Source organism: Poecilia reticulata, linkage group LG15 (genome assembly GCF_000633615.1).
Source record: "Poecilia reticulata strain Guanapo linkage group LG15, Guppy_female_1.0+MT, whole genome shotgun sequence".
NCBI classification, from domain to species: Eukaryota; Metazoa; Chordata; class Actinopteri; order Cyprinodontiformes; family Poeciliidae; genus Poecilia; species Poecilia reticulata.
The window spans coordinates 6,475,522-6,499,160 of NC_024345.1; the positions used below are offsets into that span (position 1 = coordinate 6,475,522).

General features: G+C 36.6%; 2 protein-coding genes across 8 annotated transcripts in view; one reads left to right on the forward strand and one right to left on the reverse strand.

The window, feature by feature from the left end:
• The window catches only part of LOC103476580 (dual specificity protein phosphatase 19-like), a 22,638-nt gene extending 16,454 nt beyond the window's left edge, over nt 1-6,184 (reverse strand). The window contains exons 1-3 of one of the 3 annotated variants that reach the window (XM_008429042.2): nt 5,913-6,184; nt 5,107-5,149; nt 2,020-2,259 (exon numbers count right to left, since the gene is read on the reverse strand). In XM_008429042.2, the coding sequence (XP_008427264.1) occupies nt 2,020-2,248 (229 nt within the window). In that variant the 5' untranslated portion in view covers nt 2,249-2,259; nt 5,107-5,149; nt 5,913-6,184. Of the gene's footprint in view, nt 1-2,019; nt 2,260-5,106; nt 5,190-5,912 lie in introns of those variants that run through there. The other 2 variants (XM_017308886.1, XM_008429041.2) reach the window with 2 other exon arrangements.
• Nucleotides 5,168-23,639, forward strand: part of nckap1 (NCK-associated protein 1) — a 49,771-nt gene continuing 31,299 nt past the window's right edge. For 3 of the 5 annotated variants that reach the window (XM_008429044.2, XM_008429045.2, XM_017308881.1), the window contains exons 1-2: nt 5,168-5,457; nt 17,500-17,517. In XM_008429044.2, coding sequence (XP_008427266.1) covers nt 5,350-5,457; nt 17,500-17,517 — 126 coding nt within the window. In that variant the 5' untranslated portion in view covers nt 5,168-5,349. The remainder of the gene's footprint in view (nt 5,458-17,499; nt 17,518-23,639) is intronic. The other 2 variants (XM_008429046.2, XM_008429047.2) reach the window with 1 other exon arrangement.

Sequence of the window (23,639 nt, forward strand, 5' to 3'; positions counted from 1 at the left end):
GAAGGAAGGAAGGAAGGAAGGAAGGAAGGAAGGAAGGAAGGAAGGAAGGAAGGAAGGAAGGAAGGAAGGAAGGAAGGAAGGAAGGAAGGAAGGAATATAATTTTTGTTTGAAACTTTCACAGCCAGATTCTAAATTTATTAAAGTCTAATCTCAAATGCACAAAACAACATTTTCTGCATTGCTGTTAATTATTAAAGTAAGTTGATTTGAAGCCATGATTGAAAAGGTGTGTGTGAAAAACACACTCAGTGATTCAGAAGCTTTACTATTTATTGCACATTATATTTATAATTCCCAATTGTACCTTCTGAACCATATGAAAGGTTTGCTGCAGTTTATTTTCTGTATGTTTGATAAAGGTAGTCAAACTATTGTTTTAGTCTGTTTCAGTTTCTTTATTAATTATTTTACATTGGCTGCTAAACCTCTCATCACATCGACTGAACAAATTAAAGTTATGTTGTTTTTACATGTTGGACTAAGCTTGTGAAGCTGTTGGTGTATTAAAAAGTACTGTACTGATGCCGTTATCAATTCAGCACATTTATGTCTGTTTTTAAAAAAAAGAAACGTTTCAAGTGAATTCAATACTGTTTTTCTGTATCGGATCGGTATCTGCTGATAGTAAAGCTCAGATATCAGTATCGGAAGTGAAATATACTCATAGTAAATGTCGCCCAAATTCTACAAAGTGAACATTTTTCCACCACGCATTATAACAATGGTATGAGTCACCTCTATGAGCCAAACGGAGATCTTTTTTTTTTTTATTAATCCCTGCTGAGAAATGTGTTCTGATTCTTGCTGCGAGGTCAAGTATTTGCAACAGAAATGAGCAGCCCTCCAGAGCTGGTTGGGGATTCAGCGCTGAGCTCAGGGACACTTCAGAGTGGACGGACGGACAGATGCTGACATGTGGAGACAGCAACCTGCGTCCTTCAGAAAGTGGGATGGGTCACCGTTCTCCCTGAGATGAATTTAAAGTTAATGACATTGATTTATTTGTCGTTAGGAATATATATATATTTAATACAGAAACAATGACCTTTGTGGTCTTTGAGACAGAAGATCAAGTGTATCATTAAATCTCAAGAGCAACTATGAGGCCTTCCTAGCATGAAAAGTGTTTACTTGTAGACATGCTAAATGTGTGGCGTGTTGGTTGAATCACATCAGGTGGACAGGGTCACATCAGCAGATGAGACTTTATGAAACACATTTTCAGCAGCAATATAGGCTCCACTTAGGGGTGCACATATTGCAATTTTCTGGCTGAACACCAATTTTTAAAGTTAATACTAATGGTTATTTAGGACCATTAGCCTGAACTACCGATTCCAATTTAGGCCCATACTGATTTAAATATAGTGAGAAAGTTGCTAAGTTGGCAACAGTGGAGTGACTATTAACCGCAGACATGACCTGGTACGGGTCCCCTTGTTACTAAAGTCAATGCACAAAAATGAAGAAAAAAAGAAATAGAAAGAAGACTAAATGAGCCCTCAAATTATGAACATTTATTAGGGTTTTATTTAATCTTTTTTGTTTTTATTGCAAGACCCTTTACTTTTTTATCAATTAAAAATATGAACTCGGTGCAAGTTAAACAGGCACATACTATTTACGAGAATCATTTTATGTTATATTCTTGATTGTGACCTTTAAAGGTTAGAGTCTGAAATGTGAAACAATTAAAACTGTTTCTCTTCATTTCCTCTCCTCTTTTTGGAGGTCTAACATGTTTGATAAATTTATCTACAATTTATGTTACTTTTAAGTCTATTTTGTTTTTCCTTTGTCTAGTCTCTTACTAGACAAAGTAATTGCAGTAAAATTGCATTTTACTGCAATTGTTGTTTTTCAGCTAAAACTGCTTCCTGACTTTAGAAACTGATTATATAATAAACAATCACCCCAAAAGTTTTCTAGTTTATTTAATCATAGTTTTTTTCATTACCACATTTTCCCCCATCAGAACATTTTACATTATAAAACAGCAAAATAATGAAAACTGTTACCTAGCAGCAGAAAGGGTCTGACTACCCCAACTTGTAGATCAAGGCTAGTATCTTCTACAAATCCACACCTGCCTTCCTCTTCCAGCTCCTCCACCTGCTCCACCTCACCCTCTGCTCCATCACTCCTCTTTTCCAGCAACGTCCTGCCCGTCACCGTGGTGACACGTGTGGACTGCTTCTTCAGGCGGTTTTTGGAGAAGCCCTGAATTTCCTGAGCCAGTGAATGCATTGCCCCAGGCCCTACAGGATGCAGGTGAAAGCAGAGGAAACATTAAGACTTATAGTCACGCTTTTGAAAGTTTGCGTTGAGCGCGAGTCAAGACAACAGCATGGTGCTTATTGTTAACCCGTACTTTGTAGCTGCATCTCCATGAAAATAAGCCTTCATAGAGGGTTTACCTTTTTATAAAAGGGTTACCTGCACCTTCAGTGCTGCTCGTGTCCTCACTAAAACCAGGAAGATAGAGACATAACACCAGTTTTAAAGTCCCTACACTGGCTCCCTGTAGCTCCGAGAATAGACTTTAAAATACTGATGTTAGTTTATAAATCACTGAACGGTTTAGCACCACAATACATTAAAGATCTGWTATTRYTGTAYCAACCGTCTRGACCCYTCAGATCTTCTGGTTCTGGTTCTGCTCTGCATCCCCAGAACCAGAACCAAACGAGGAGAAGCGGCATTCAGCTTCTATGCACCACTAATCTGGAACAAACTTCCAGAAAACTGTAAAACAGCTGAAACACTGGGTGCTTTTAAATCTCAACTTAAAACCCACCTGTTTAGAGTTGCTTATGGCTAAATTAGGGTTAGAGTGCMGGTTTTGATGTCTTCCATGTTTTTATGTCTTTAATGTTTTTAATTTCTTTTTCTTTCTTTTCGATGTTTTAATGATGTAATGTTTTTTTGTTTGTTTTTTGTTTAATCTCTTTCTCACTGTTTATTTCTGTTTTTATTTTAATTATGTAAAGCACTTTGAAATGCCTTGCTGCTGGAATGTGCTATACAAATAAAATTTGATTGATTGATTGATTGATTCAGTTTGTGTGAAAGGTGGCGTGAGTTATAAAAATTCAAAGGCGCACAACCAAGAGCTGCGAGAGCGCGCAAGGCCAACGAGTGGGTATGGCAATCCATAATGGGTCAACTATTAACCTAGCTTTTGATTTACAAAGGACATTATGTACATCTATAAAAGCAAAAATGGAAGTAAAGTTGTCAGTAGCAGACAGAGACAGGTATTCTTGTTGAGAGAAGCCAGAGGTTTACATATGGTAACGTTACTATGATAACCCTCTAAACTTGTCGTCACCCTGTTCAAGAAGCTGCTTTGTCCCAGAAAACGTGGTTTGAAATAAGTGAAACAAAAAATATATATATATCTTGTGGCTCATGTCGTTACATGAGCTTTTCATGTATCGACATGAAAGGCTCAGTACATGAAAATTAGTTAACTAACTAACTAACTAACTAACTAACTAACTAACTAACTAAGTAGTTAGTTAGTTTGGTAGTTAGGTAGGTTTGATCTTTTAGTATTTTTTCAGATAACAGCATTTTACTGCAATTGCTGATTTTTAGAAAAAATTCACACAGAATCAGATCAGCATTATGTAAAGATCTTAGTTCAGCAAATAAACTTAAAGCAGCAGAAAGTGTGTGTGTGTGTGTGTGTGTGTGTGTGCGTGCGTGCGTGACGGGGAGCCCCAATGAGTCTAACAGAACAGCAGGAAGACAATGTGATGCAGTCAAGGACAAAAATAAAATAATGTTATTCTTGTCAAATCTACCTTCCAGGTATTCAGTAGAACATTTATAAGAAAATATTTTCTGTTTTAGTTTTCTAACTTGCTACTAACCCCTTTATTGATTAATTTAAACTGTTCTTTTTTTTTAACATGCACTGAGGTAAATAAATAAGTATTTGATTATCAACTTTACCCCCTTCCAAACAATATGGAGGTCTGTGATTTTCATCGTAGCTCCATCTCAACTGTGAGACAGAATCAAACATAATCCAGAAAATCACATTTGATTTTTAAATAATTAATTTCCATTTTATTACATGAAATAAAATGCAAAAAATGTATTTTAATTGCAACCACTAATAACTTGATTCAGAACTACAGGAAACATTCGACCTCTAGAACTGATTTTTATACCAAATATTAAGATATACTTCCCTATTGTTTCAAAGGTAATAAACAGCAAATTAATTAGTTAATTAATTATCCAGAAATAATAATTACAATGTAATTTACTGGATTTGCTTTAAGATTCTGTCTCTCAGAGTTGAGGTATATCTATCATGAAAATTACAGACCTCCCAACTTTTTAGAAGTAGGGAAACGTATCACTTATTCTGTCCAGTGTATACACATCCATACACAGTAGAATTTGTTACAAAAATATCTACAAAATTTCACACTTTTTCAGTAAAGTGCCTACACAATATTATTATTGTTATTACGTATTAAATCAGCTCCTTAGTAATTTCATAGACAAAAATAATATCCATAGAGAGCCACTGGTTAGAAATTGTGACAATTTTGTATATCTTTCAAGTTGTACCACAATACTGTTTACTTTTTAAAATATTTGGGCAGAAATAATAATGTAAAACATTACATGTAACTTTGACCAATATTTTTCTATGCGGATATTTTACATTGTGTATAGTCATTGCCTGTGAGTGTGTGTGTGCATGGTTGTTTGTCCTGTGTGTCTCTGTTTCCCTGCGACAGACTGGCGACCTGTCCAGGGTGACCCCACCTCTCGCCCGAAACGTTAGCTGGAGATCGGCACCAGCACCTCCCGACCCCACTGAGGGACAAGGGTGAAAGAAAATGGATGGATGGATGGATATTCATTGCCACTTCGTTTATAATGCTTCAAAATGTTTGTGTCAGTTCTTAAAATATAAATTGGATTACTTTGTGTATATTCTGTGTTCTTTGGTACATTGATTAATCTGAACCTTGAGAGAAAAAAATAACTCCTCCATTTGATGTAAATATTAAACGCTTGCTTTTAAAATTCAAAAGAAATGACGCTAAACAGAACGTTACGACGGTGTTTGAACGCACCACAAACCAGTCTCGTTGTAAAAACCAGGACAACTCCTCATCCCTGTGACCGAAAAAAAACAGACAGGGAAACAGAGGGGTGGAGTACAGGAAGCTGCTGTCCCTAAAACCTATCTGAACATGGGCGAAATCTAAACATTACAGAAATCACGGTTTCTATTTTTCAATCATTTTTGGAACCAGAGGCTGCGGATATTTCCCATATTTTTTTCTGGATCGGGGTTGGAGATATAAAGCGAGAAGATGTCTCGGGGAGTGATGCAGCCCAGCCAGCAGAAACTGGCAGAAAAACTCACCATCCTCAACGACAGAGGCATCGGGATGTTGACTCGTGTTTACAATATCAAAAAGGTTCGCACACACATACACAGACGTGTCCCGATTTTAGCCAGAATTATGTGAACTGAGAAATTAAATGGTCTTCACCTGTATCCCCAAACTGTCACTGTTAGCCCTAGCAAAATACGAAACAAATATCAGCTGATTTATCACTTTCCATGGAACTGTAGTTGTATAAATGTATCACAAATATTTTCTAATTGTGTTATTTATTCGAAAAAGAATGGCATACTGTTATTTATGGACCTTAATATTCCTTAATATCCCCTCCCAGCATCCCTGGTTGTGGGTACTGCTAGCACAAGCCGTCGCGTTAGCTTGCGGTAAAAGTTGTACACGGGTTTTCAGATTTAAACAGGTTTTTTCGCTCAAAATAAAATCAAACATGAACAGTTACTGTGAACATATCTTCAACCCCAACCTATTAGAAGCTACAAATAAAAGTGAAACGAGCGCTCTCGTCAAACCTGAAGGCCTTCGTTGGTGCTAACAGCTAGCTAGCTAGCTAGCGTCGACTAGTAATGGCGGCGGCTCCTGGCTAATCCAGCAGTCGGGGCGTCGTCTCTGCTTCACCGAAACCCCGACCACGAAGCACCAAAACTCTCAGATACAGACACCCCCGCTGTCCGCATGACACTTCTGACCTGGGAGGCTGAAAATAAAGAATCTGGCTGCTTCCCTCTCCCCGACCCCCCGATTGAACTTGCAGCTAGCAATACTTAGCTTGCCACAAAAATGAAAGAAATGGGAAAATGAAAACATCACCATGCTTATTTTCAGTTACAATTTTACAATTTATATTTCTTAACTTTAGGTTTTTAATAGACTCCGTTTTGTTCCCCGACGTTCTCTGCTCATTTTAACAATGATACATTTAAATAAATATGCTTTTTATATATATTGGTAAAGGTATGGATTTCTAACAACGTATGTTTCTTTTCTATTTGGCGAATAAAAGAGAAACATTTTATTCGCCAAATAAAGTGAAGTTGAGATGCAATAGGTTTGACCCACCAGACAGATTTTTTTTCACCAATTCTAGATTAGAATTAGATTCAATTATATTATATTTTTTAATTCTACAGTTTCTTTGGGGTTCTTAAAATCCCTCTGAAAGTGAAGAAATCCTATTTTGTATCAATGTTTGTTTATAGCATTAATCTGGTTTGCAGAAAGTCTAAAAAGAAAGGGCTTCATGAGGATCTCTGGCCTATTGATTCACATCATGATATGTGAACTGCAGAACTGTTAGAAATTCAAAAAGCAACTACACATTAATTCAACTTTGAAATTGTACCAGTGCTTCCTCTTCAAGCTGGGGGTTTTTATAGGTTAAACCTTCACTAATTTGAAATTACTCGATTTTTGAGTAAAACAGTTTTGCAAAATACAAGAACTCTGTATTTTGTTTGAATTGTAGTCTGTTATTTTAAGTTCTTAGTTAACGATAAAAAACAATCTTGAAATGTTCAGAATTCAGACTTATTGCTTATTTGTTACTTAGTTTGTATAGAAGCAATTAAATATTAAGCATGTATATTAAAAGACAAAAAAACGGAAAAAAACAAGCCGCTCTTATGTTAAAGCCAGTGTGAGGCAGGTGTATGACTTATCTCATAAGTTTATGTGCAATATAAAAAATACTATTTTCTAACCCGTTAGGTTACAGAAAGTAAATTTTACCCACCAGTTCCAAAAAAGAAACTGTGATTGTGTCATATATGTCTAATATTATGAACTTAATGTGTACTTAATGCATTGGAGGTGAGATAGAAAAACATCCCACGTTGATCAGTTTTTGACAAATTACAACAAAAAGGTTCAAAACTTTTTATTATTTTTATTGGTTTCATTTGATTTTCAATTCAAGCCTTTAGGCATCAATGCATTAGAAGTCTTGTATAATGTATTTAAATTGTCATTGCAATTTAAATTTTACACAACATCCCAGTTTTCAAAGTACAGATTGGGTACAGATATTTGGTAGGGTATTATTATTCAAAGTTCCATACATAGTCACTGCTTCTCAGTGATTTATTTATTTAGTCAATCAGATAGACTAACACCCCTAGATACCCATTTTTTTTTTTTTGTTTTATGAGATTCTGGAAGTGATGGAGGCATTGTTGTCAGGTTGATCAAAATCCATATTAATATCGCAATGTTTCAACAAAAATATTAGAGTGCAGCTAGGCCTGTCGCGATAAACGATAAATCAATTAATCGCACGATAAATTAAACCTATCGACCTCATTTTAATTATCGGCTTTATCGTGTCTTCCGGCCTTTTTTTCTTTCTATTGATGACACTGAATGAAAAAAGGCTCAGCTCCGGTGCTCTCCACTGACCCTCCCTTCCTCATTTCCTTAGTGTATAATGTCCAGCTCACACTACACGAGTAGTCGGCCGATCGTCGGCCCATTTTCAAAACCTGAGAGACCATACATTGGCGGACAGAAATCCTAGGTATTTCTGTCGGCACCACACGGCACGGTTTCAATCATGCCGTGTGGTGTCCAGCCACATGGGCACAAAATAATGGCTACAAGTCCATCCATTTTCTTGCACCCTTGTCCCTTAATGGGGTCGGGAGGGTTGCTGGTGCCCATCTCCAGCTAATGTTTCGGGCGAGAGGCGGGGTCACCCTGGACAGGTCGCCAGTCTGTCGTAGGGCAACACAGAGACACACAGGACACACAACCATGCACACACACACTCATACCTAGTGTGTGTGTGCATGGTTACAATTTGGAGAGGCCAATTAACCTGACAGTCATGTTTTAGGACTGTGGGAGGAAACCGGAGTACCCGGAGAAAACCCACGCATGCACAGGGAGAACATGGAGACTCCATGCAGAAAGACCCCAGGCCGGGAATTGAACCCAGAACCTTCTTGCTGCAAGGCAACAGCTCTACGAACTGCGCCACTGTGCAGCCCGGCTACAAGTCCAGTTAACTAATTTTAAAACCAGGCATTAATCAATGCTTTACTAGAATCTACCTGTGATGCATGTGGCTAGAGTCAGCGTAAAGTCCTGACTGAATGAAAATCATTACAACCTATTTATGTCACGTTAACGAAGAACAGCTGAAAAGTTAGCGGGTTTATTAACTGCAGTAGCAATTTGGCTCCAACTCCTCTCCTTATCATTTCTATATTCTTTGCACGAAATGTTGAATTAACATTAATGTTGTTTCCACAAATCATCTCCAATGTCTGCTGGACTTCGGGTTGCGCCGTGTCAGCTGTTTRGGATTCCCCTCCATAATTTCCCCTCAGAAAGCACGGAGGAGAATCCGCGCTTTCTGATTGGCTACCTGTCACATTCCGCATTAACGGGAAAACCCCTGATTTAGTTTGGAGCTGCCACGATGATCCACCGTAACCCACCATACACTACAGGATGATCGGTTGCGAAATCACCAGCAACAATCTTAGATCAGCCAAGGATCTAAGATTGTTGTAAGGGGGAAAAAAGGGGGAAAAAAATCGTGTAGTGTGAACTATTGCATTAGGTAGTGGGATGTGCCCATCTTCTCTATTTAAATCTAGTGATTACTGAAGGCCAATATAGTATACAGACTTTATAATCTGCACTCTATTGGTTGAATGCAGTATTCATTTCAACTTTGGCTTTATGTTGTTTAGTTTTTATTCAAGTACGTTTTTTGTTAATGGAGACTGAGAATCCATTTTATTTTTGTTTTTGGTTGTTTTGTTTATTTAGTTTATCAGTTCCAGTGTTATGTGTTCTTTTGAAAATAAAGTGTATTTATCCATGGCAGGAAATCGCATGCATTATTACGCCATTTTCATTAAATCAGTGTCAAAAGGTCTTGAAACAATATTATCGTTTACCGCAATAATTTTTTTAGACAATTAATCGTCCAGCAAAATTTGTTATCGTGACAGGCCTACGTGCAGCCTTAATGATGTCTATTCCCTAGGGCTAATGGAAATGAGTCATTTTGCCCTTTTGTCAGTTTGTGCCCCCTTGTTACACCCTAGCATCGCCGTTTTTTCCCCAACCTGATTCCATTTCATACTTTTAAGCAACATATTTTCTACCTAACTGTTGCATACCAATTACTTACTCCTGTAAGTTAAACATTTGGGTAAATTATGGCGATAAATATTTGCAAAAAGAAAAATCCTTATCCCACAATTTGTTCAAATGTAATTGTCATGATAGACTTTATCTTCTATCCTACTTTAACTGTTTCTATAGTATTCTCTTATGAAATATCAGAGATGGTTCATGAGCAACCAAAGTATCAGTAGCTGTGTTTTTATTACATTGTTAAGATCATAAATTTGTTCTGGGATAGGCTGGACCTGTCCCTCCATTTTGGGACAAGAAGGATGCATTTGGAAGAGTCTTCGCTTTGACAAGCTAGTGTTTCCGCAACCTTGGTCCTCAAGGCACACTGCCCTGCATCTTTTTGGTGTTTACTTGCTTCAGCCCAGCTGATTTCAATTGATAGATGATTTACATGCATTTACTGAACGGCAATTACCTGAATCAGGAGTATTTAAGCAGGCAGATAGTTAACATGCAGGTCAGTGTGCCTTGATGACCAGGGTTGGGAAACACTGATGTAATAGACCTTCGAAGGAAACGGCCCCTGAATTTAGATGCACCCTCTGACGGTCCTTCTTCTGACAAATAGAATTGATCATTTGTAAGCATTGCCAAATATAATGTTGTTACAGTAAACAGATTATAGAAAATTACATTAAACCCTTAAAATTCCCACAATTTGATCTGGAAGTGTGTAATGTGCTGCTAAAAATGCAAAGTTAAGAGTGCTTTCACTCCAAAATGGTTTGGGCCAAATTTAATGGGCCACAGTTTTGTTTCCCCAGAAAAAGATTATGTTCAAAATTTAATAACAAAATTTATTTTAAGTTAATTCTTCTTTACAAAAATGAACATTTTAGATACCCATAATAACATTAAATTTATTTAGAACAAACCTTGTAGATGGAGGCAAATTATTTCTTAATTTAATTCAAATTCAAAAATTCTTAATTGGTCCCAGAGGGAACATAAATGTTGTTGTAACACAAATTAATTCAAGTTTCTTCAAAGAGTTGTTTTATTAACAGGAAACATTCACATTTTAGATGTATGCAAATATATCTTACTTCAGATTGGAGTTAAAAGTACCAGCATTACTATTATTATTATTATTATTATTATTATTATTATTCAATATTAAAATGGATTGCCATACTCACTCATTCAGGGCATCTTTATGTAATTGCACCCAAAACATGCAACAATTGTAATTGGATGACATTATTTCAAGTTGGTTTGGTCCTCTTTCAAAAGTTCAGGGTTATTATGAACAAAACCAAATGTTTGGTTGCCATAGTGACTACGCCCCAGATTATCTAGATGTGAAATCACTTTTGATCATCAATTTGAAAAGCCAATACAAGCCATTTTGGGTAGATGACTGCATTTCATACTCTGAAAAGTTGGATTTAAAATGACAAAAATGACGAAAGTACAAAAAGATAAAATGACCCAGCTTCTGATCAAGTTATTTCCCAGCATTTAGTGATGAAACAAACAAATTTTCAGCAAAAATATGTAATTCGTATGAGTTACAGTCCAATAGTTTGTGTAATTCTGGTACATTCATGCAGATTTTTTCAAAAATGTTTCCTTATGAGGCCTAACTAACTTATCTCTTGCTTACACTAAAACAAAACACAGTACCATTACTATGTAGATCTTTTCGCTCTGTTTTTGTGTTGTGGTTGGTGTGTGAGACAGAATGGTCGGTCTGCCTGACTGTGGGTGGGTTTGTTTGATAAACTGGAAGAGAAAGAGGCCAGTCATGTCTGATCGTTTCTGGGAGTACAGAGTGGAAGTTCAACAATCTAAAAGCTCATACTGTTTCAGAATTTCACAGTTTGTCACACATCAGACCCGTTTCTGTTTTCATTTCCACCAAAAGTGTAGAATTTGTAATCTTTTGGGAAAAGTCCTAAAAAGTATATATATAGTATATATTCTAAAGAAATGTTTTTTGCAATCAGACATCTAGATTCAGCCTTTGATTGCACCCTTCTTTTCCTGTCCTCCCTTCCTTCCTCCTTTTCTTTTTTCTCTGAGTCATCATCTTCATATCTATCCTGACCTGACAAACCACAAGTCCTCTGAACATTTTTTTTTCTCTTCTGAACATTTGGTCATATTTTTCTTCAGCTGTATAAAAACAACTTTGAATGTTTAACTACATCCCAAAAGCTGGAATTAAAAACTGAAACAATAATCTGTGATTTAATCAGCTGCCATTTGGATTTACTCATCTAATGTTTAAAAATAATTCAAAAGCAATTTTATTTGATTTCTTGGGAGAGTGCTCACTTAGAGATATATTAACATATAAGAACACTTTGTTTGCATCATTATCATCCTATCTGTAATTTTTATTTTATTTTTCATATTTGACTTTATTGAAATTTATCCAAAGTTTTGTTTGTTTAATTTTTGTCCTTCCGCCTCTGGTTCTGTTTACATGCCGTTTTGACTTGTACTGTTTTATCTTCCCCTGCCTTTTTTAAAGTCTAGCTGTAGCGCTCCACTTTTGACGGTGAATCTGTTGGCCTAATCCTTGACACTAAAGCTACGTTCACACTGCAGTATGAAGTGACCCAATTCCAATTTTTTTCTTTTTTTGTGTGTATGGTCTTTTTATGACAGTCAACATGGATCAGATTTTTTTATGCGACCCAGGTCACTTGGATATGTGGTGTTAAATCTGATGCATATATGATCTTTTCAAATGTGACCTTAGTTTGTACGGAATAAGACACTGCTGGGCAAGACGCGTTTAACAAAATAAACAACAGAAAACTAATTATCTAATGTAGGTCTCTGCTAGTCGGACAGACATTAGAGCAGAGGGTGGATGGTGAAAGTATGAGATCACCTGTAAAGAGAATAAAGAAATTTGAGTTAAAGCAGAAGTTTACTTTTCAATGTGAGTGACCTAAAATATACTAGTAAATTCACCAAGGACTGGCTGAGAATTATGGGAGTCAAGTTTCAAATTTTGATCTTATTGGATTCTGTGTTGTGAATTCTGATGCAAGAAACCGCTGAGATATTCCTGAAAGTGAGATATTATACTGATTATGTATAAGAAGCATCTCACTAGCTGTGCTTCTATTACAAATTTGCTCAAAACTTTCAGTATTCTGCTAATGTCGAAAAAACACAATTTTGCAGCAGTATTGTTTCCATTAAATAAGAAATGCATTTAATGTCTTGTGAATAAGTTTGTTTACATGACACATCATTAAGAAAACATGCCGCGCCATGATCTTTCAATTACTTTCTGTCGTCCTCTTCATGATTTGTACCACTGGCAACATTGAAAGTTCATGAAACAGCAAAAAAAAAAAAAAAAAAAAAATCCAGGGCCTTTATTAATATCCTCATTCAGAACAGGAATACTGAAAAAAAATTTTTTAACAAAGTAACATTTTGTAAAAAAAATTTTACCTGCTGTATATCTGCATTTCAAATGCAGCCAGAAATGATAAGATTTTTGCTTTAGAAGCTTCCTTCCCATCCCCATTTTTCACAATAGGACAATTGTTAAAGTAGTTGTGTTTACACTACAAATGTACACAAAACAGTGTCTGTTTTCCGGTAATGTAATAAAAAAGTAAAAAAAAAAAAAAAAAAAACACAATTTCGCAATTGCAATATTTCCATAAAATAATATGCGCAATTAAAATCACATGTGAATAAGTTTGTTCACGCAGAAAGTCATTAATAAACATTCCATGCCTTCATCCTCCAACTACTTTCTGTCATCTTCTTTGTCGTTTCCACCAGTGAAAAAATCTGGTTGTTGATCAAGTGACTCGTGATGCAAAAAAAGTGTTTGTGATATTAACCCATTTGGGTACAGCCACAAAACCTACCTCATCTTAGCACCAAAACTTTATCAAAAACACAATTTTTTTCAAACTTACAGTGTTTTTATTTTGCAAATTTACTTTCAAGATATCAATTTGAACATTAATGTGGTCAATGGAAACGTGTGGACTTAGTTGGAACTCTTGGTTGTTATGTTCTTGCTTTGCATGCAGATGGCCTGCCCTGCTGATATTCTGAACACAAGCAGGTCTTTCTGCTTCTTTTCAGGAACACTTCCTAAAGGTTTCCTCCAGAAAACTTGCTAAGCCCAGTGGTTGGGTGCTAGAGCAGTCATTCATCCAGCAGCCCGTCGTGTTTTTGAGTTAAAATGTTCAAAATTGACAGAAAATTTTTAAAATATCTCTTTATAATTACCTATTATTGAAAAATTGGAAGATTAATACCTGAACACCAACTATAAGTCTTAAAAAATTCAAGTTTTATAAAGACTTAAATAAATAAGCAATGCTCAGCCTGGTGGGGGCACAAGTAAAGACTAGTGGCCCACCAGGCTTATAATACGCTGAGGTAAACCCTGACTTCCCTACAAAATGGAAAAAGAGCCGTTTGATAGTACTTTTTGGCCTCAGCCACATACGATAATCTGCCATCAATGCATCAAGAGCATCAACAATACCCATGAATGTGTTGTGCAAACTTATAATGCCTGGACATTTCATTGTAATGTTCTGTTTCAACGTTTTTGTCCCAAATGTTGTGCTGATAGTGATTACATAGACATTTCACTGCTCTTTAGACAAAATTGTTTAATAAAAAGATGCTGATAGTCTTTGATAAGAAGGAGAATGCCTTACTCCTCTGTCTGTTGTACCAGAATCCTCTCCTTGGGCTTCAGGGCTTAAAACTACCTAGAGTGCATATTTGTATGTATCCCATTAATGCCAGTTGAAGCATTCAACTTTCACTGGAACTAAGGGGCCAAGCCCAGCTTCTGAAAAACAACCCCTCACCATATTCCACCCTTCACCAAACTTTACACTTGGCACAAGTACCGTTCTCCTGGCAACCGCCAAACCCAGACTCATTGTATTGCTGGATGGAGAAGCTTGATTTGTCATTCCAGAGAACGCGCCTCCACTGCTCTAGTGTCCAATGGCAGTATGCTTCACACCACTGCATCTGAAGCTTTGCACTGCACTTGGTGATGTATGGCTTGGATGCAGCTGCTCCATCATGGAGACCATTCCATGAAGCTCTATGCACTGTTCTTGAGCGAATCTGAAGGCCACATGAAGTAGTGACTGACTCTTCAGAAAGTTGCCGACCTCTTCACACTATGCGCTTCAGCATCTGCTGAACACGCTCCATTAATTTATGTTGCTGTCGTTACCAAACACTTCCATTTTCTAATATGACAGCTGACTGTGGAATATTTAGGGACAAAAACATTTCATGACTGGATTTGTTGTGCAGATGTCATCCTATCACAGTTCCACACTGGAATTCACTGAGCTCCTCAGAGCGACCCGTTCTTTCACAAATGTTTGTAAAAACAGTCTGCATGACTAAGTGCTTCATTTTATACACCTGTGGCCATGGACGTGATCTGAACACCTGATTCCAGTGATTTGGATGGGTGAGCGAGCAATCTTCTTAGTTTGGTATTTGCTTCACAGCAAAACCACAAATGCCTTACAAGCTTAAGACTCCTATTTTTAAATAAGGAAGGAAGTAGCTCTTGAGTATTTTTTATTTTTAATCTTTATTTAAGAGCAAATTCATATTTACAAGAACGACCAGGCAGGGAAGATGGGAAGATCAAGTAAAACACTTTACAGTGAATAACAAATATTAATAACACTGTTGATGTCATAAAACAATAAAAACAATACAAGTTCCGCTGTGGGAACATCAGACTTAACAGACAGCTGTTTTAGAAAAGTGATAAAGAAGTTTTTCCCACTGTTCAATCTGTTGGGTGAGACCATTTTCAGTTAAAACAAAAAAGAAAAGGTTGACACTCTGAGACGAGATACAAACAAAATCATGAACGCTAATTATACCCTACCACTATGATAGAAGCTTACTATAAACATTGAACAAAAAATCCAGAATACATAGTTCTCATGTGACATCACATTTCCATGAACTTTGTAGCTGATAGCCATCTTTGCACAGGTATTTGCTATGGAGTTGCAATGACAACAATAAATAGACCACAAGCTTAGAACTAACTCTTGCCTTGTTCCTATCTAACTTATAAACAATATAAGTGCATTACAACTATTGATCACAATTTTTGATTATCTTAGTATTACACAGAGGTGGGTAGATTAAATATCGGTGATCTTTACTGTAATACTTACTGCTGAACTAGCTAAGACAGACAAGTAGCCTATAGTGTATGTTACTATATGTCCTTGCTCTGCCAGTCATCAGAACCTTATTATTCACATGAAGAGTTTGTACGTCCTTGACAAATCTGTTGAAACATTGATTGTATGAGTAGATAGATTGTCACATCCACGTCAATCCCGACGGCAACAATTTTGTTTATGCATCTTCCTCTCGCACATTGGTCAAGGCTGTCCACATATTTTCTTTTTGTTGGTCTCAAAGCCATGGGTCCGCTATCCATTGAGCATGTGCTTACCTATTAAGATGGTCCAGATCCCTTCCAGTTCAGACTTGAGGGAACTGTGTTTTGATCCTTTCATGCTCATAACCTACCATACTAAAAACTAATCAAATCTGATTTGAACCTAATAATTCTAGACAGAACAATTGCAGATTCATTCTACCTATATTTTATTTATGGAGATCAAAAAATGGAGAGTATTTGTAATTCCTTCTTTTTGTCATTATGACCACTAACTCAAAAATTAGTTGTGCTAACGCATTAGCATTAGCATTAGCTAATATTTACTTGCTATATCAGCATAGTATTTAATGGAAGCTAACACTAAAGTGCAACCTTCAAAGACGTTGATACCTGCCATTAGTTTGGCCATTGCCTGCCACACAAGTCTGCTCAACTCTCATCTCTCTTTAGTGCTGTGTCTGAGATTTCTCTGGTAGAATTTTAGCCTGGCCAGTCAACGAATGCAAGGAGGTGTTATGAATGACGACATTGATTTTCTGCGCTGTTTTAGAATTGTAGGGTTGTAGTTTTAGCAATGGCAGCGGAATTGGTGAAAGAGGCCTTTCAGTCCATGCTTGCCACGCTTATAAATATTGAGAGATTAAAGTCAGACCAAGAGGAAAGTTTAAGATGTTTTATTGCTCTGCAATTTTTGCAGTGGGTAAAAAACAATAGTTGTTTACAGTGCATGCAATTTCTGGTAAGCTTCTTAGCATAGCTGATGTATTTTGGCTAACAGCCAAGCGTTAGTGACTGAGTAAAATCCAATCAGTTAAAACTTTGAGTTCATTCCTCCAGTAGGCAATTATTTCTCAATAGAGATGGAACTGAAAAGACCACACCTAATTTCTAAAATGACATTCTTCAGATACACCTCAATCAGTTTTTCTTTAACACCAAGAACCTTTACAGAGGACTACGTCTTAAAGGAGAAGGGATTAAAATCTGCAATAATGAAACCATGACACTTCAAATTCAAGAATTCTTTCTCATCAGTTACTAAGCGACAGTCGTGACGCAGACACACTACAGGTGCCCAACGTTGTTTTTCCCTACCGGTGTGAGATGCTGCCGCTGCTGACTGGAATGCCAGCCGTATTATTTCAGGGCTTTCCACACCCTCAACATGGATGTGATATTTTCACCGTCTGTGTGCGTAGGTGGGGATTATACACTGTGCTACTTTTAAGACGGTGTGCTTCACTGCAAGTGTTAATGTGATAAATGTTGGCACAGCATGTCTTTTTTTTCCTTTTCTTTTTTTATGCGCGATGTTGAAAATAATTGCCAGAAGGGATATCCTTGTTTAAGCTCTCAGATGTATAAAAGAGCAGTGTTTTATTTTTATTTTTTAACTTCTGTTGTGTGTTTTTTATGTTTGTAAAAGTGTGTGTATGTGGACTTGCTATAGTTATGAAGCAGTTTGCTCAGGTGGACTTTTTTGTTTTGATTTTTTTTTTTCTCTTCTTCTCTCCGTTCCAATGCTTCCCCCCTCTCCTATGCAGCAAGGACAAGTTTGGAAGGTTTGCACAATTTATCACCTTCCACTGATAAAACCCCGTCCTCCTCCCTTTTCACCCTTCCTCCACTGCCTCTTCTTTCTCCCTTCCCTCCACGTCCTCCTGGCTATCCGTACTGATCTGTTGGTTCCCTCCTTCGTACCTCACTCCTCTTCATGTTTGAGTCTGTAATGTTGAGAGTAAGGCCTGAGCTCCATTCACTGTCAAGTGTATTGTCCACTGATGCCGATTCTTTTCTGTTCCTCATTTTTTTACATATTTTATTTCAGCCCTATTCGACAGCGTAAGCTATTTCAGTTCAAGTTGTGTCCGACAATTAGATTATATGTGATTATCTAAATATCTAATATTTCAGTTTGATTATGTGAGATAGGAATATATTATTGTAAATGTAAGAAATTTATCACATCGTAATTTATCATGATAATTTCTTGTCAAGATAAGAATTTTGATTTATTGTTGCCAGAATAAATTGCATCTTTCCTGCCAACAGCCTTCACCATCTTCAATAACTCTTTGAAGAATTAATGAGTTACAACAACAATTTAATTTTCCTTTGGGGTTAATAAAATATTATTGAATTGAATTGATGATGTTTCAATTCCTCAAAACTGTCCGCATTGTCAGGATTTTTTGTTTTACTATTTACTCACTATTTATTCAGAGCATCAGTAGATACCAATAGATTTGCAATTATAATTAAAACCATTTATTGTGTCCAGTTCAGTGATAAAAATCAGACTTTTTTGTGTGACTGGTGTCCTAAAGAAATACATTACAATGGATATGTTTTTCAGTTTGTTTGTGGGGCACTGATTGTGCCACCCTTAATAGAGTTAATCTAACACAAAGCTACTAAAATGTAGCCGTGTGCTGATTGCAGTTTTTTGGCCAATCTCCAATTACTGATCTTTAAAATTTCTGACCTGCCGATTCGAATTTTGGCTGATTCAGATTTTTTTGTATGAAACGTCGCCAAATATAGTAAAAATATAGTTTAAAAAAATCGAGTTGGCAATAGTGGGATGACTATTGTAAACTGTAAACATGCAGGCATGACCTGGTGGGTCGGTCTGTCAGTCAAACCTCTTTCACAGGATAACAGAAGAGGACAGTGGTTGAGTTTTTGTTGAGGTAGGTAAGATCGACTTCACATGTGTGGGTCAATCATCGATCTCCCAAAATTAAGGAAATCAGCACAGATAGATCGATGCAGCCTTATTAGAAAGTATAAATCATAACTTCTTGTGACATTTTCATACTGTATATTTTACACCCAATCTGTATTCAAGCAAAAATACCATAACACAGATCCGTTGGTATATGGCAAAAAAACAAAACAATTGCTTGTCCAGATGAAGGACTGGATGTTTTGCTAAAAATATATTTTGAAATCTTCATGTTCACTGTGGTTTGGAGTAGGGATACACCGATTCACTTTCTTCACTTCTGATACGGATGTCTGAGGTTTAGAATTGGGCGATATCAAGCCGATACAGAAAAACAGTGCTGAATTGGCTGAAATGTTTCTTTTCTTAAAAACAAAAAAATAAAAGATGTAAATCTACTGAATTAGACATTTATTTCATAGCTTTGCACCAATACAGCACATTTAAATACACCAGTCTTCACAATCTTGGTCAAACATGTAAAAACAACACAACTTTAATTTGTTCAGTCAGTGCAATTAGGATAATAACAACATTGATTAAAAATAGGACATTTTTATTGCATTTAAATATCGTTGAATTGCTTTAATTTGTTGCATAAAGCAACAATTAATTTCTTTTGCTACTAGAATAGTACTACATATTGATTATTTGTTATAACAGGGGTCACCAACTCCAGTCCTCAAGGGCTACCATCCTGCAACTTTTAGATTCACCTCTGCTCCAAAATGTCTGAATTTCCTCACCAGCATTCATTCCTCTCTGCAATAGGCTGGAAATGAGCAGTTTATTTGATCCAGGTGTGTTTGAGCAGAGACGCATCTAAAAGTTGCAGGACGGTGGCCCTCGAGGACTGGAGTTGTGTAATAATATTCAAGTTCCACGCATATTTTATTAGGCAAGGAAAGCGGGTAATGGCATTCTTTTGAAATTATTAATTTTGTTTGTAAACTACAGCAAACCTTGATACTGGTAGCCAGCTTATACCGTCGTAGTGTAGACGGGTTTACACCCACCTTTTTGCCGTTTGCTTTTTCACTGGGCCGAGAAGTCAAAATGTAAACACAAGGAAAATTGGCACCATATAAAAATGTCATTTTAGAGGCACAACAGCAAAACAGAAATTCATTGCTTTCTCTAAACTGTAAAAGTCAGTATCATATTTAGCCATGGTACACAAAATTCTTTCAGTTCCTTTACTTTCAAAATAATTTGGTTCTTTGTGAAATAAGAGTTGGAAAAAAAACCAAAGACCTCCCTCCCAGGAAGCCAACGTTTCTTCCCAATTACAGTAACTAATTATTCTTAATTCGTATTTTTAAAACTAAAATATAATTTTTTTTGATATATCACAAAATGGAAAATAAACACTTGACACTAAAATTCTAAGTATATATGAAAAATGTAGATAAGTAAAAAGTCGAACAATAAGGCCAAAGAATTAAAAATGTCAAATATGAAAGGATTAAGATTGAAATAAACAACAGTAGGTCTCTGAAAAGAAAAATGTCAGTTTTAAATATTTTTTGTTAGAATTTTCAATCAAACACAGTGTCGGCCTTTGAAAGCATGGATGGCTCAGTTTGGATTAGTCAGACTCTTTATTAACCATATTTGTTTTGAAATATAAAAGAGGAAGTCCTGAAAATTAATCAAAATTTATGTGGAGATATTATTATTTTTGACATTGAGGTAGCTGTACTCTAAAGATAATACTAAAAAAAGTAGTTGGTTGGAAAGACGAGACTTTTTCACACAGGTGTACAAAACGGCAAGCAGATAAAAACATAAGCAAAACCCCTTTTACATAATTTGATTTCAAAAAGTTTGGCTTAGAACAAGTAGAGTATTGCCTCTCAAGTGGCTGAGTTTCTAATGAGAAGAGACCGTCCATTCTTCAGAGCTGTTATTGTTCTTTCTTTTCCAGCGGTTAATCTGACTTAGTGAAAATGAGAGGTCCTGTCCTGTGAGAAACGACAGACGAAAATGAATTCACCTCAGGGAGGAGGTGGCGGCTTGCGGCAGACTCGTAAACCGCATCTAGTAATTAGCAGACTTAATTACTTTTCAGATGTATGAAGTCTTTCCTGGCTTTTCTGCTGTGCATTCTGGGGTTCCCTGGCATGTGTCTGTCGGTGTATAGACCCTTGAGAGCCTCGGCTGTTAATTGGTACCTGGAGTGTTAAATTGACGGTAAAGGCCAGAATCAGATCCATTCTAGTATCCAGGAAACAGCCCCCTTATTTTTTTTCCTATTCAATAATGCTTTTTTTTAAATCTTCCTCTCATCCCATGTCCCTTCATTCACTGCAACCCTCTTTGCATCCATGTCTCCACTCCTAACTCAAACTCAGATAGCTAACTTATTACACCAGCTTTCACTAGCACTAATGGCTGCAGCCACACCATTTGAATGCTAAATGACTCCTATACTCCTGAAACAAAATTTGTTACATAATTATGTCAAATCAATTGAGAAACTGTTATGTGATATAGTTTGATTGCACATGCACTATTATTAGTAAACCAAAAAAAAAGATTCCATTGAGGCTTTGCACCATACCTTGAGATGTAAAAAATTGACACTCTTGGTCTCCATGTTCACTGCCATTCAAAAAAACTTCCATTTTGACAAAATTTTGCTTATAGTTTCTGCTCCAAATTTGATAAACATTGCTACTCTACATGCGTGTCAGCACTCCCTTTATGTTGGTGAGTAATCTTCTGTTTGTGTTTAACAGTGAATGGAAGCAGTTGGAAGTCTCATGTGGCTACATGCTGTCAGACTATAAGCTACTTTTGAGGTTTTGGCTGTATTACAGAAATGTAACTGTCAAAATATTATTTCGTTAACAGCGTTTCACACAACAGTGTCATCACGGCACATTATTAAAATAAATTACTTCCAGGTAATGCTGCACATGTGGTTGCTGCAAGGGAAGTCAAAATATTTACTGTGGGTCATTCATTTGGCCCAGACACTACTGCAGATTATCACTGAGTTTGAAAGCGCATGAGCAAAGTTTGGAAAGAGGGCTGTTTTTATTCCAGTGCATTTCTGAGACATTAACACACTGCATAGAATCACAGGATAGGTAAATGTAACAACCAAAGTAAGACCTTAGAAGCTGCTTGGAACAATATGTGGCCACCTTCCTGATCTGGCTCCTGACTGATTGAGATGTATTTGGAAACAGTGGCATGAACTACTTATCACTGAGCCTTGGCTTGTTCCCTCCCTTTAAGCCTTGGTTCCTATTGTTTCATAATCCTGCAGTTACAAGTATTTAGAACAAGGGAAACTGTTTTTGGTGATTGAGGAGAAATCTGCCCTTCCCCTCAGACTTTATATGAAACTCGCCAACATTTAGGTTGTTTTTACACCTCATACTCTGGTATATTTGGTTGGATTGTGGACCAGAATTGCAACATTTGCTCCATTTTCAGTTGGCATGGTTCGCTTTAACACTGCACTGTGTCAAACTAACAAAACCCGTTGAAAAAGCTGTTCCCCGTTCATCTGTTTTGGCGCTGTACCAGGAACCACTGAAGGAAATGACACAAAAACCTTTGAAGAAGACGCTGAGCATAACTTCCTTCTTCACAAAATATAAACAAAAATTTAGTGCCATCAGATTTTAGTGATTGGTTTTAGTGCTAGACTTGCGCATTTATTTTGGTTGTATTTATCCAGAATGCCCTGCGCTTTTGCCTGCCTCCTGCTTTTGGAATTGTCTCCGGTCAATATATGCTTATTCGTGTACCAATATGTCACAGATGTGGATAACTTGTTAAAAGTAAGTAGGCCTACCACAGTTGACACACAATAAAACAAAAATTTTAGATTCATTGTTGAAGCTTTCACAGCATTAGATCATTTAACAATGGCTAAAACGCCCAAATTTTACTCTCAACTGGTCAATGTTTAATTCTTCATTTGAAAAAAAATGTTTGTGTATTTCTGTGTCAAGACAGTAGGCTATTCATGGTATACAAAAACCCAAACTCTGCAAATAACAGCAGAAATGTTATTTAAAATGAATACTTATTATATCCAGAATCTAAACACTCTTTGAGTTGGTGGGAGCAGTGCAGGAAGGATCTCCTTTAATGCTCCTTTGTGCACTTCAGATGCATCAATCTGTCAATAAATTGGCTACATGAGATACATGAACAGCATTCAAAACATTTTTATTAACCATTTTAAATTTCATTTAAAGGTGATGTAAAATTGGTTTCAGGTGTTGTAGATAACAGTACACATTCCTTAGCTAATCTTGCTGGCATTTTAGCTTTAAAATGGATCAATGACAACATGCAAATGTAAAATTATGCATTTTTAGTTGGTTTAAAGTCAAAGGCTGTTGTCATTCATTTTTTTCATTTGTTTACACTGATTTTCCATGAGTGTCTCCCTGCCTACGTCCAGATCTGTTCCTGTGCAGTATTTATTCTAATATTATTAGAAGCTTTATTTTCAGCAGGCACTTTTCAGTTTGTTTGTGCAAACCTGTGTTGCAAATTGCTGAGGGAGCTAGTGGAAAATTGTGTGATCTGTGATTAGATTGTTTTTGTTTTTAATAATGACTTGTGTTGTAACTGTGACCTGATGCAATACGAACTGAAGTCCAGGCTCATATTGTGGTCTTGTGTCTGGGCTGTGGGTATTTTTAGCTGTCAGCACAGGCGTAGTTTTAGTTTTCTACTTTAATTTGTGTACTGGCTTAATTTTTTTCTAAATAAATATTTTCAGGCTTCATCCAGTAAGAAACATAAAGATGGCGGCCTCTGTCTCGGGTGTATGCATGTGCCATATTTTCATCATTCAATCCTACAATACCTATAATGCATGAACGCTGTTGCTTCCCCCTGGGTCGAGCAAATACTGCTACGCTTCTACAGGAATGAATGATACGCTTCCGCTCTGCAAAAAAATTTTGCTCATCTAGATACGGG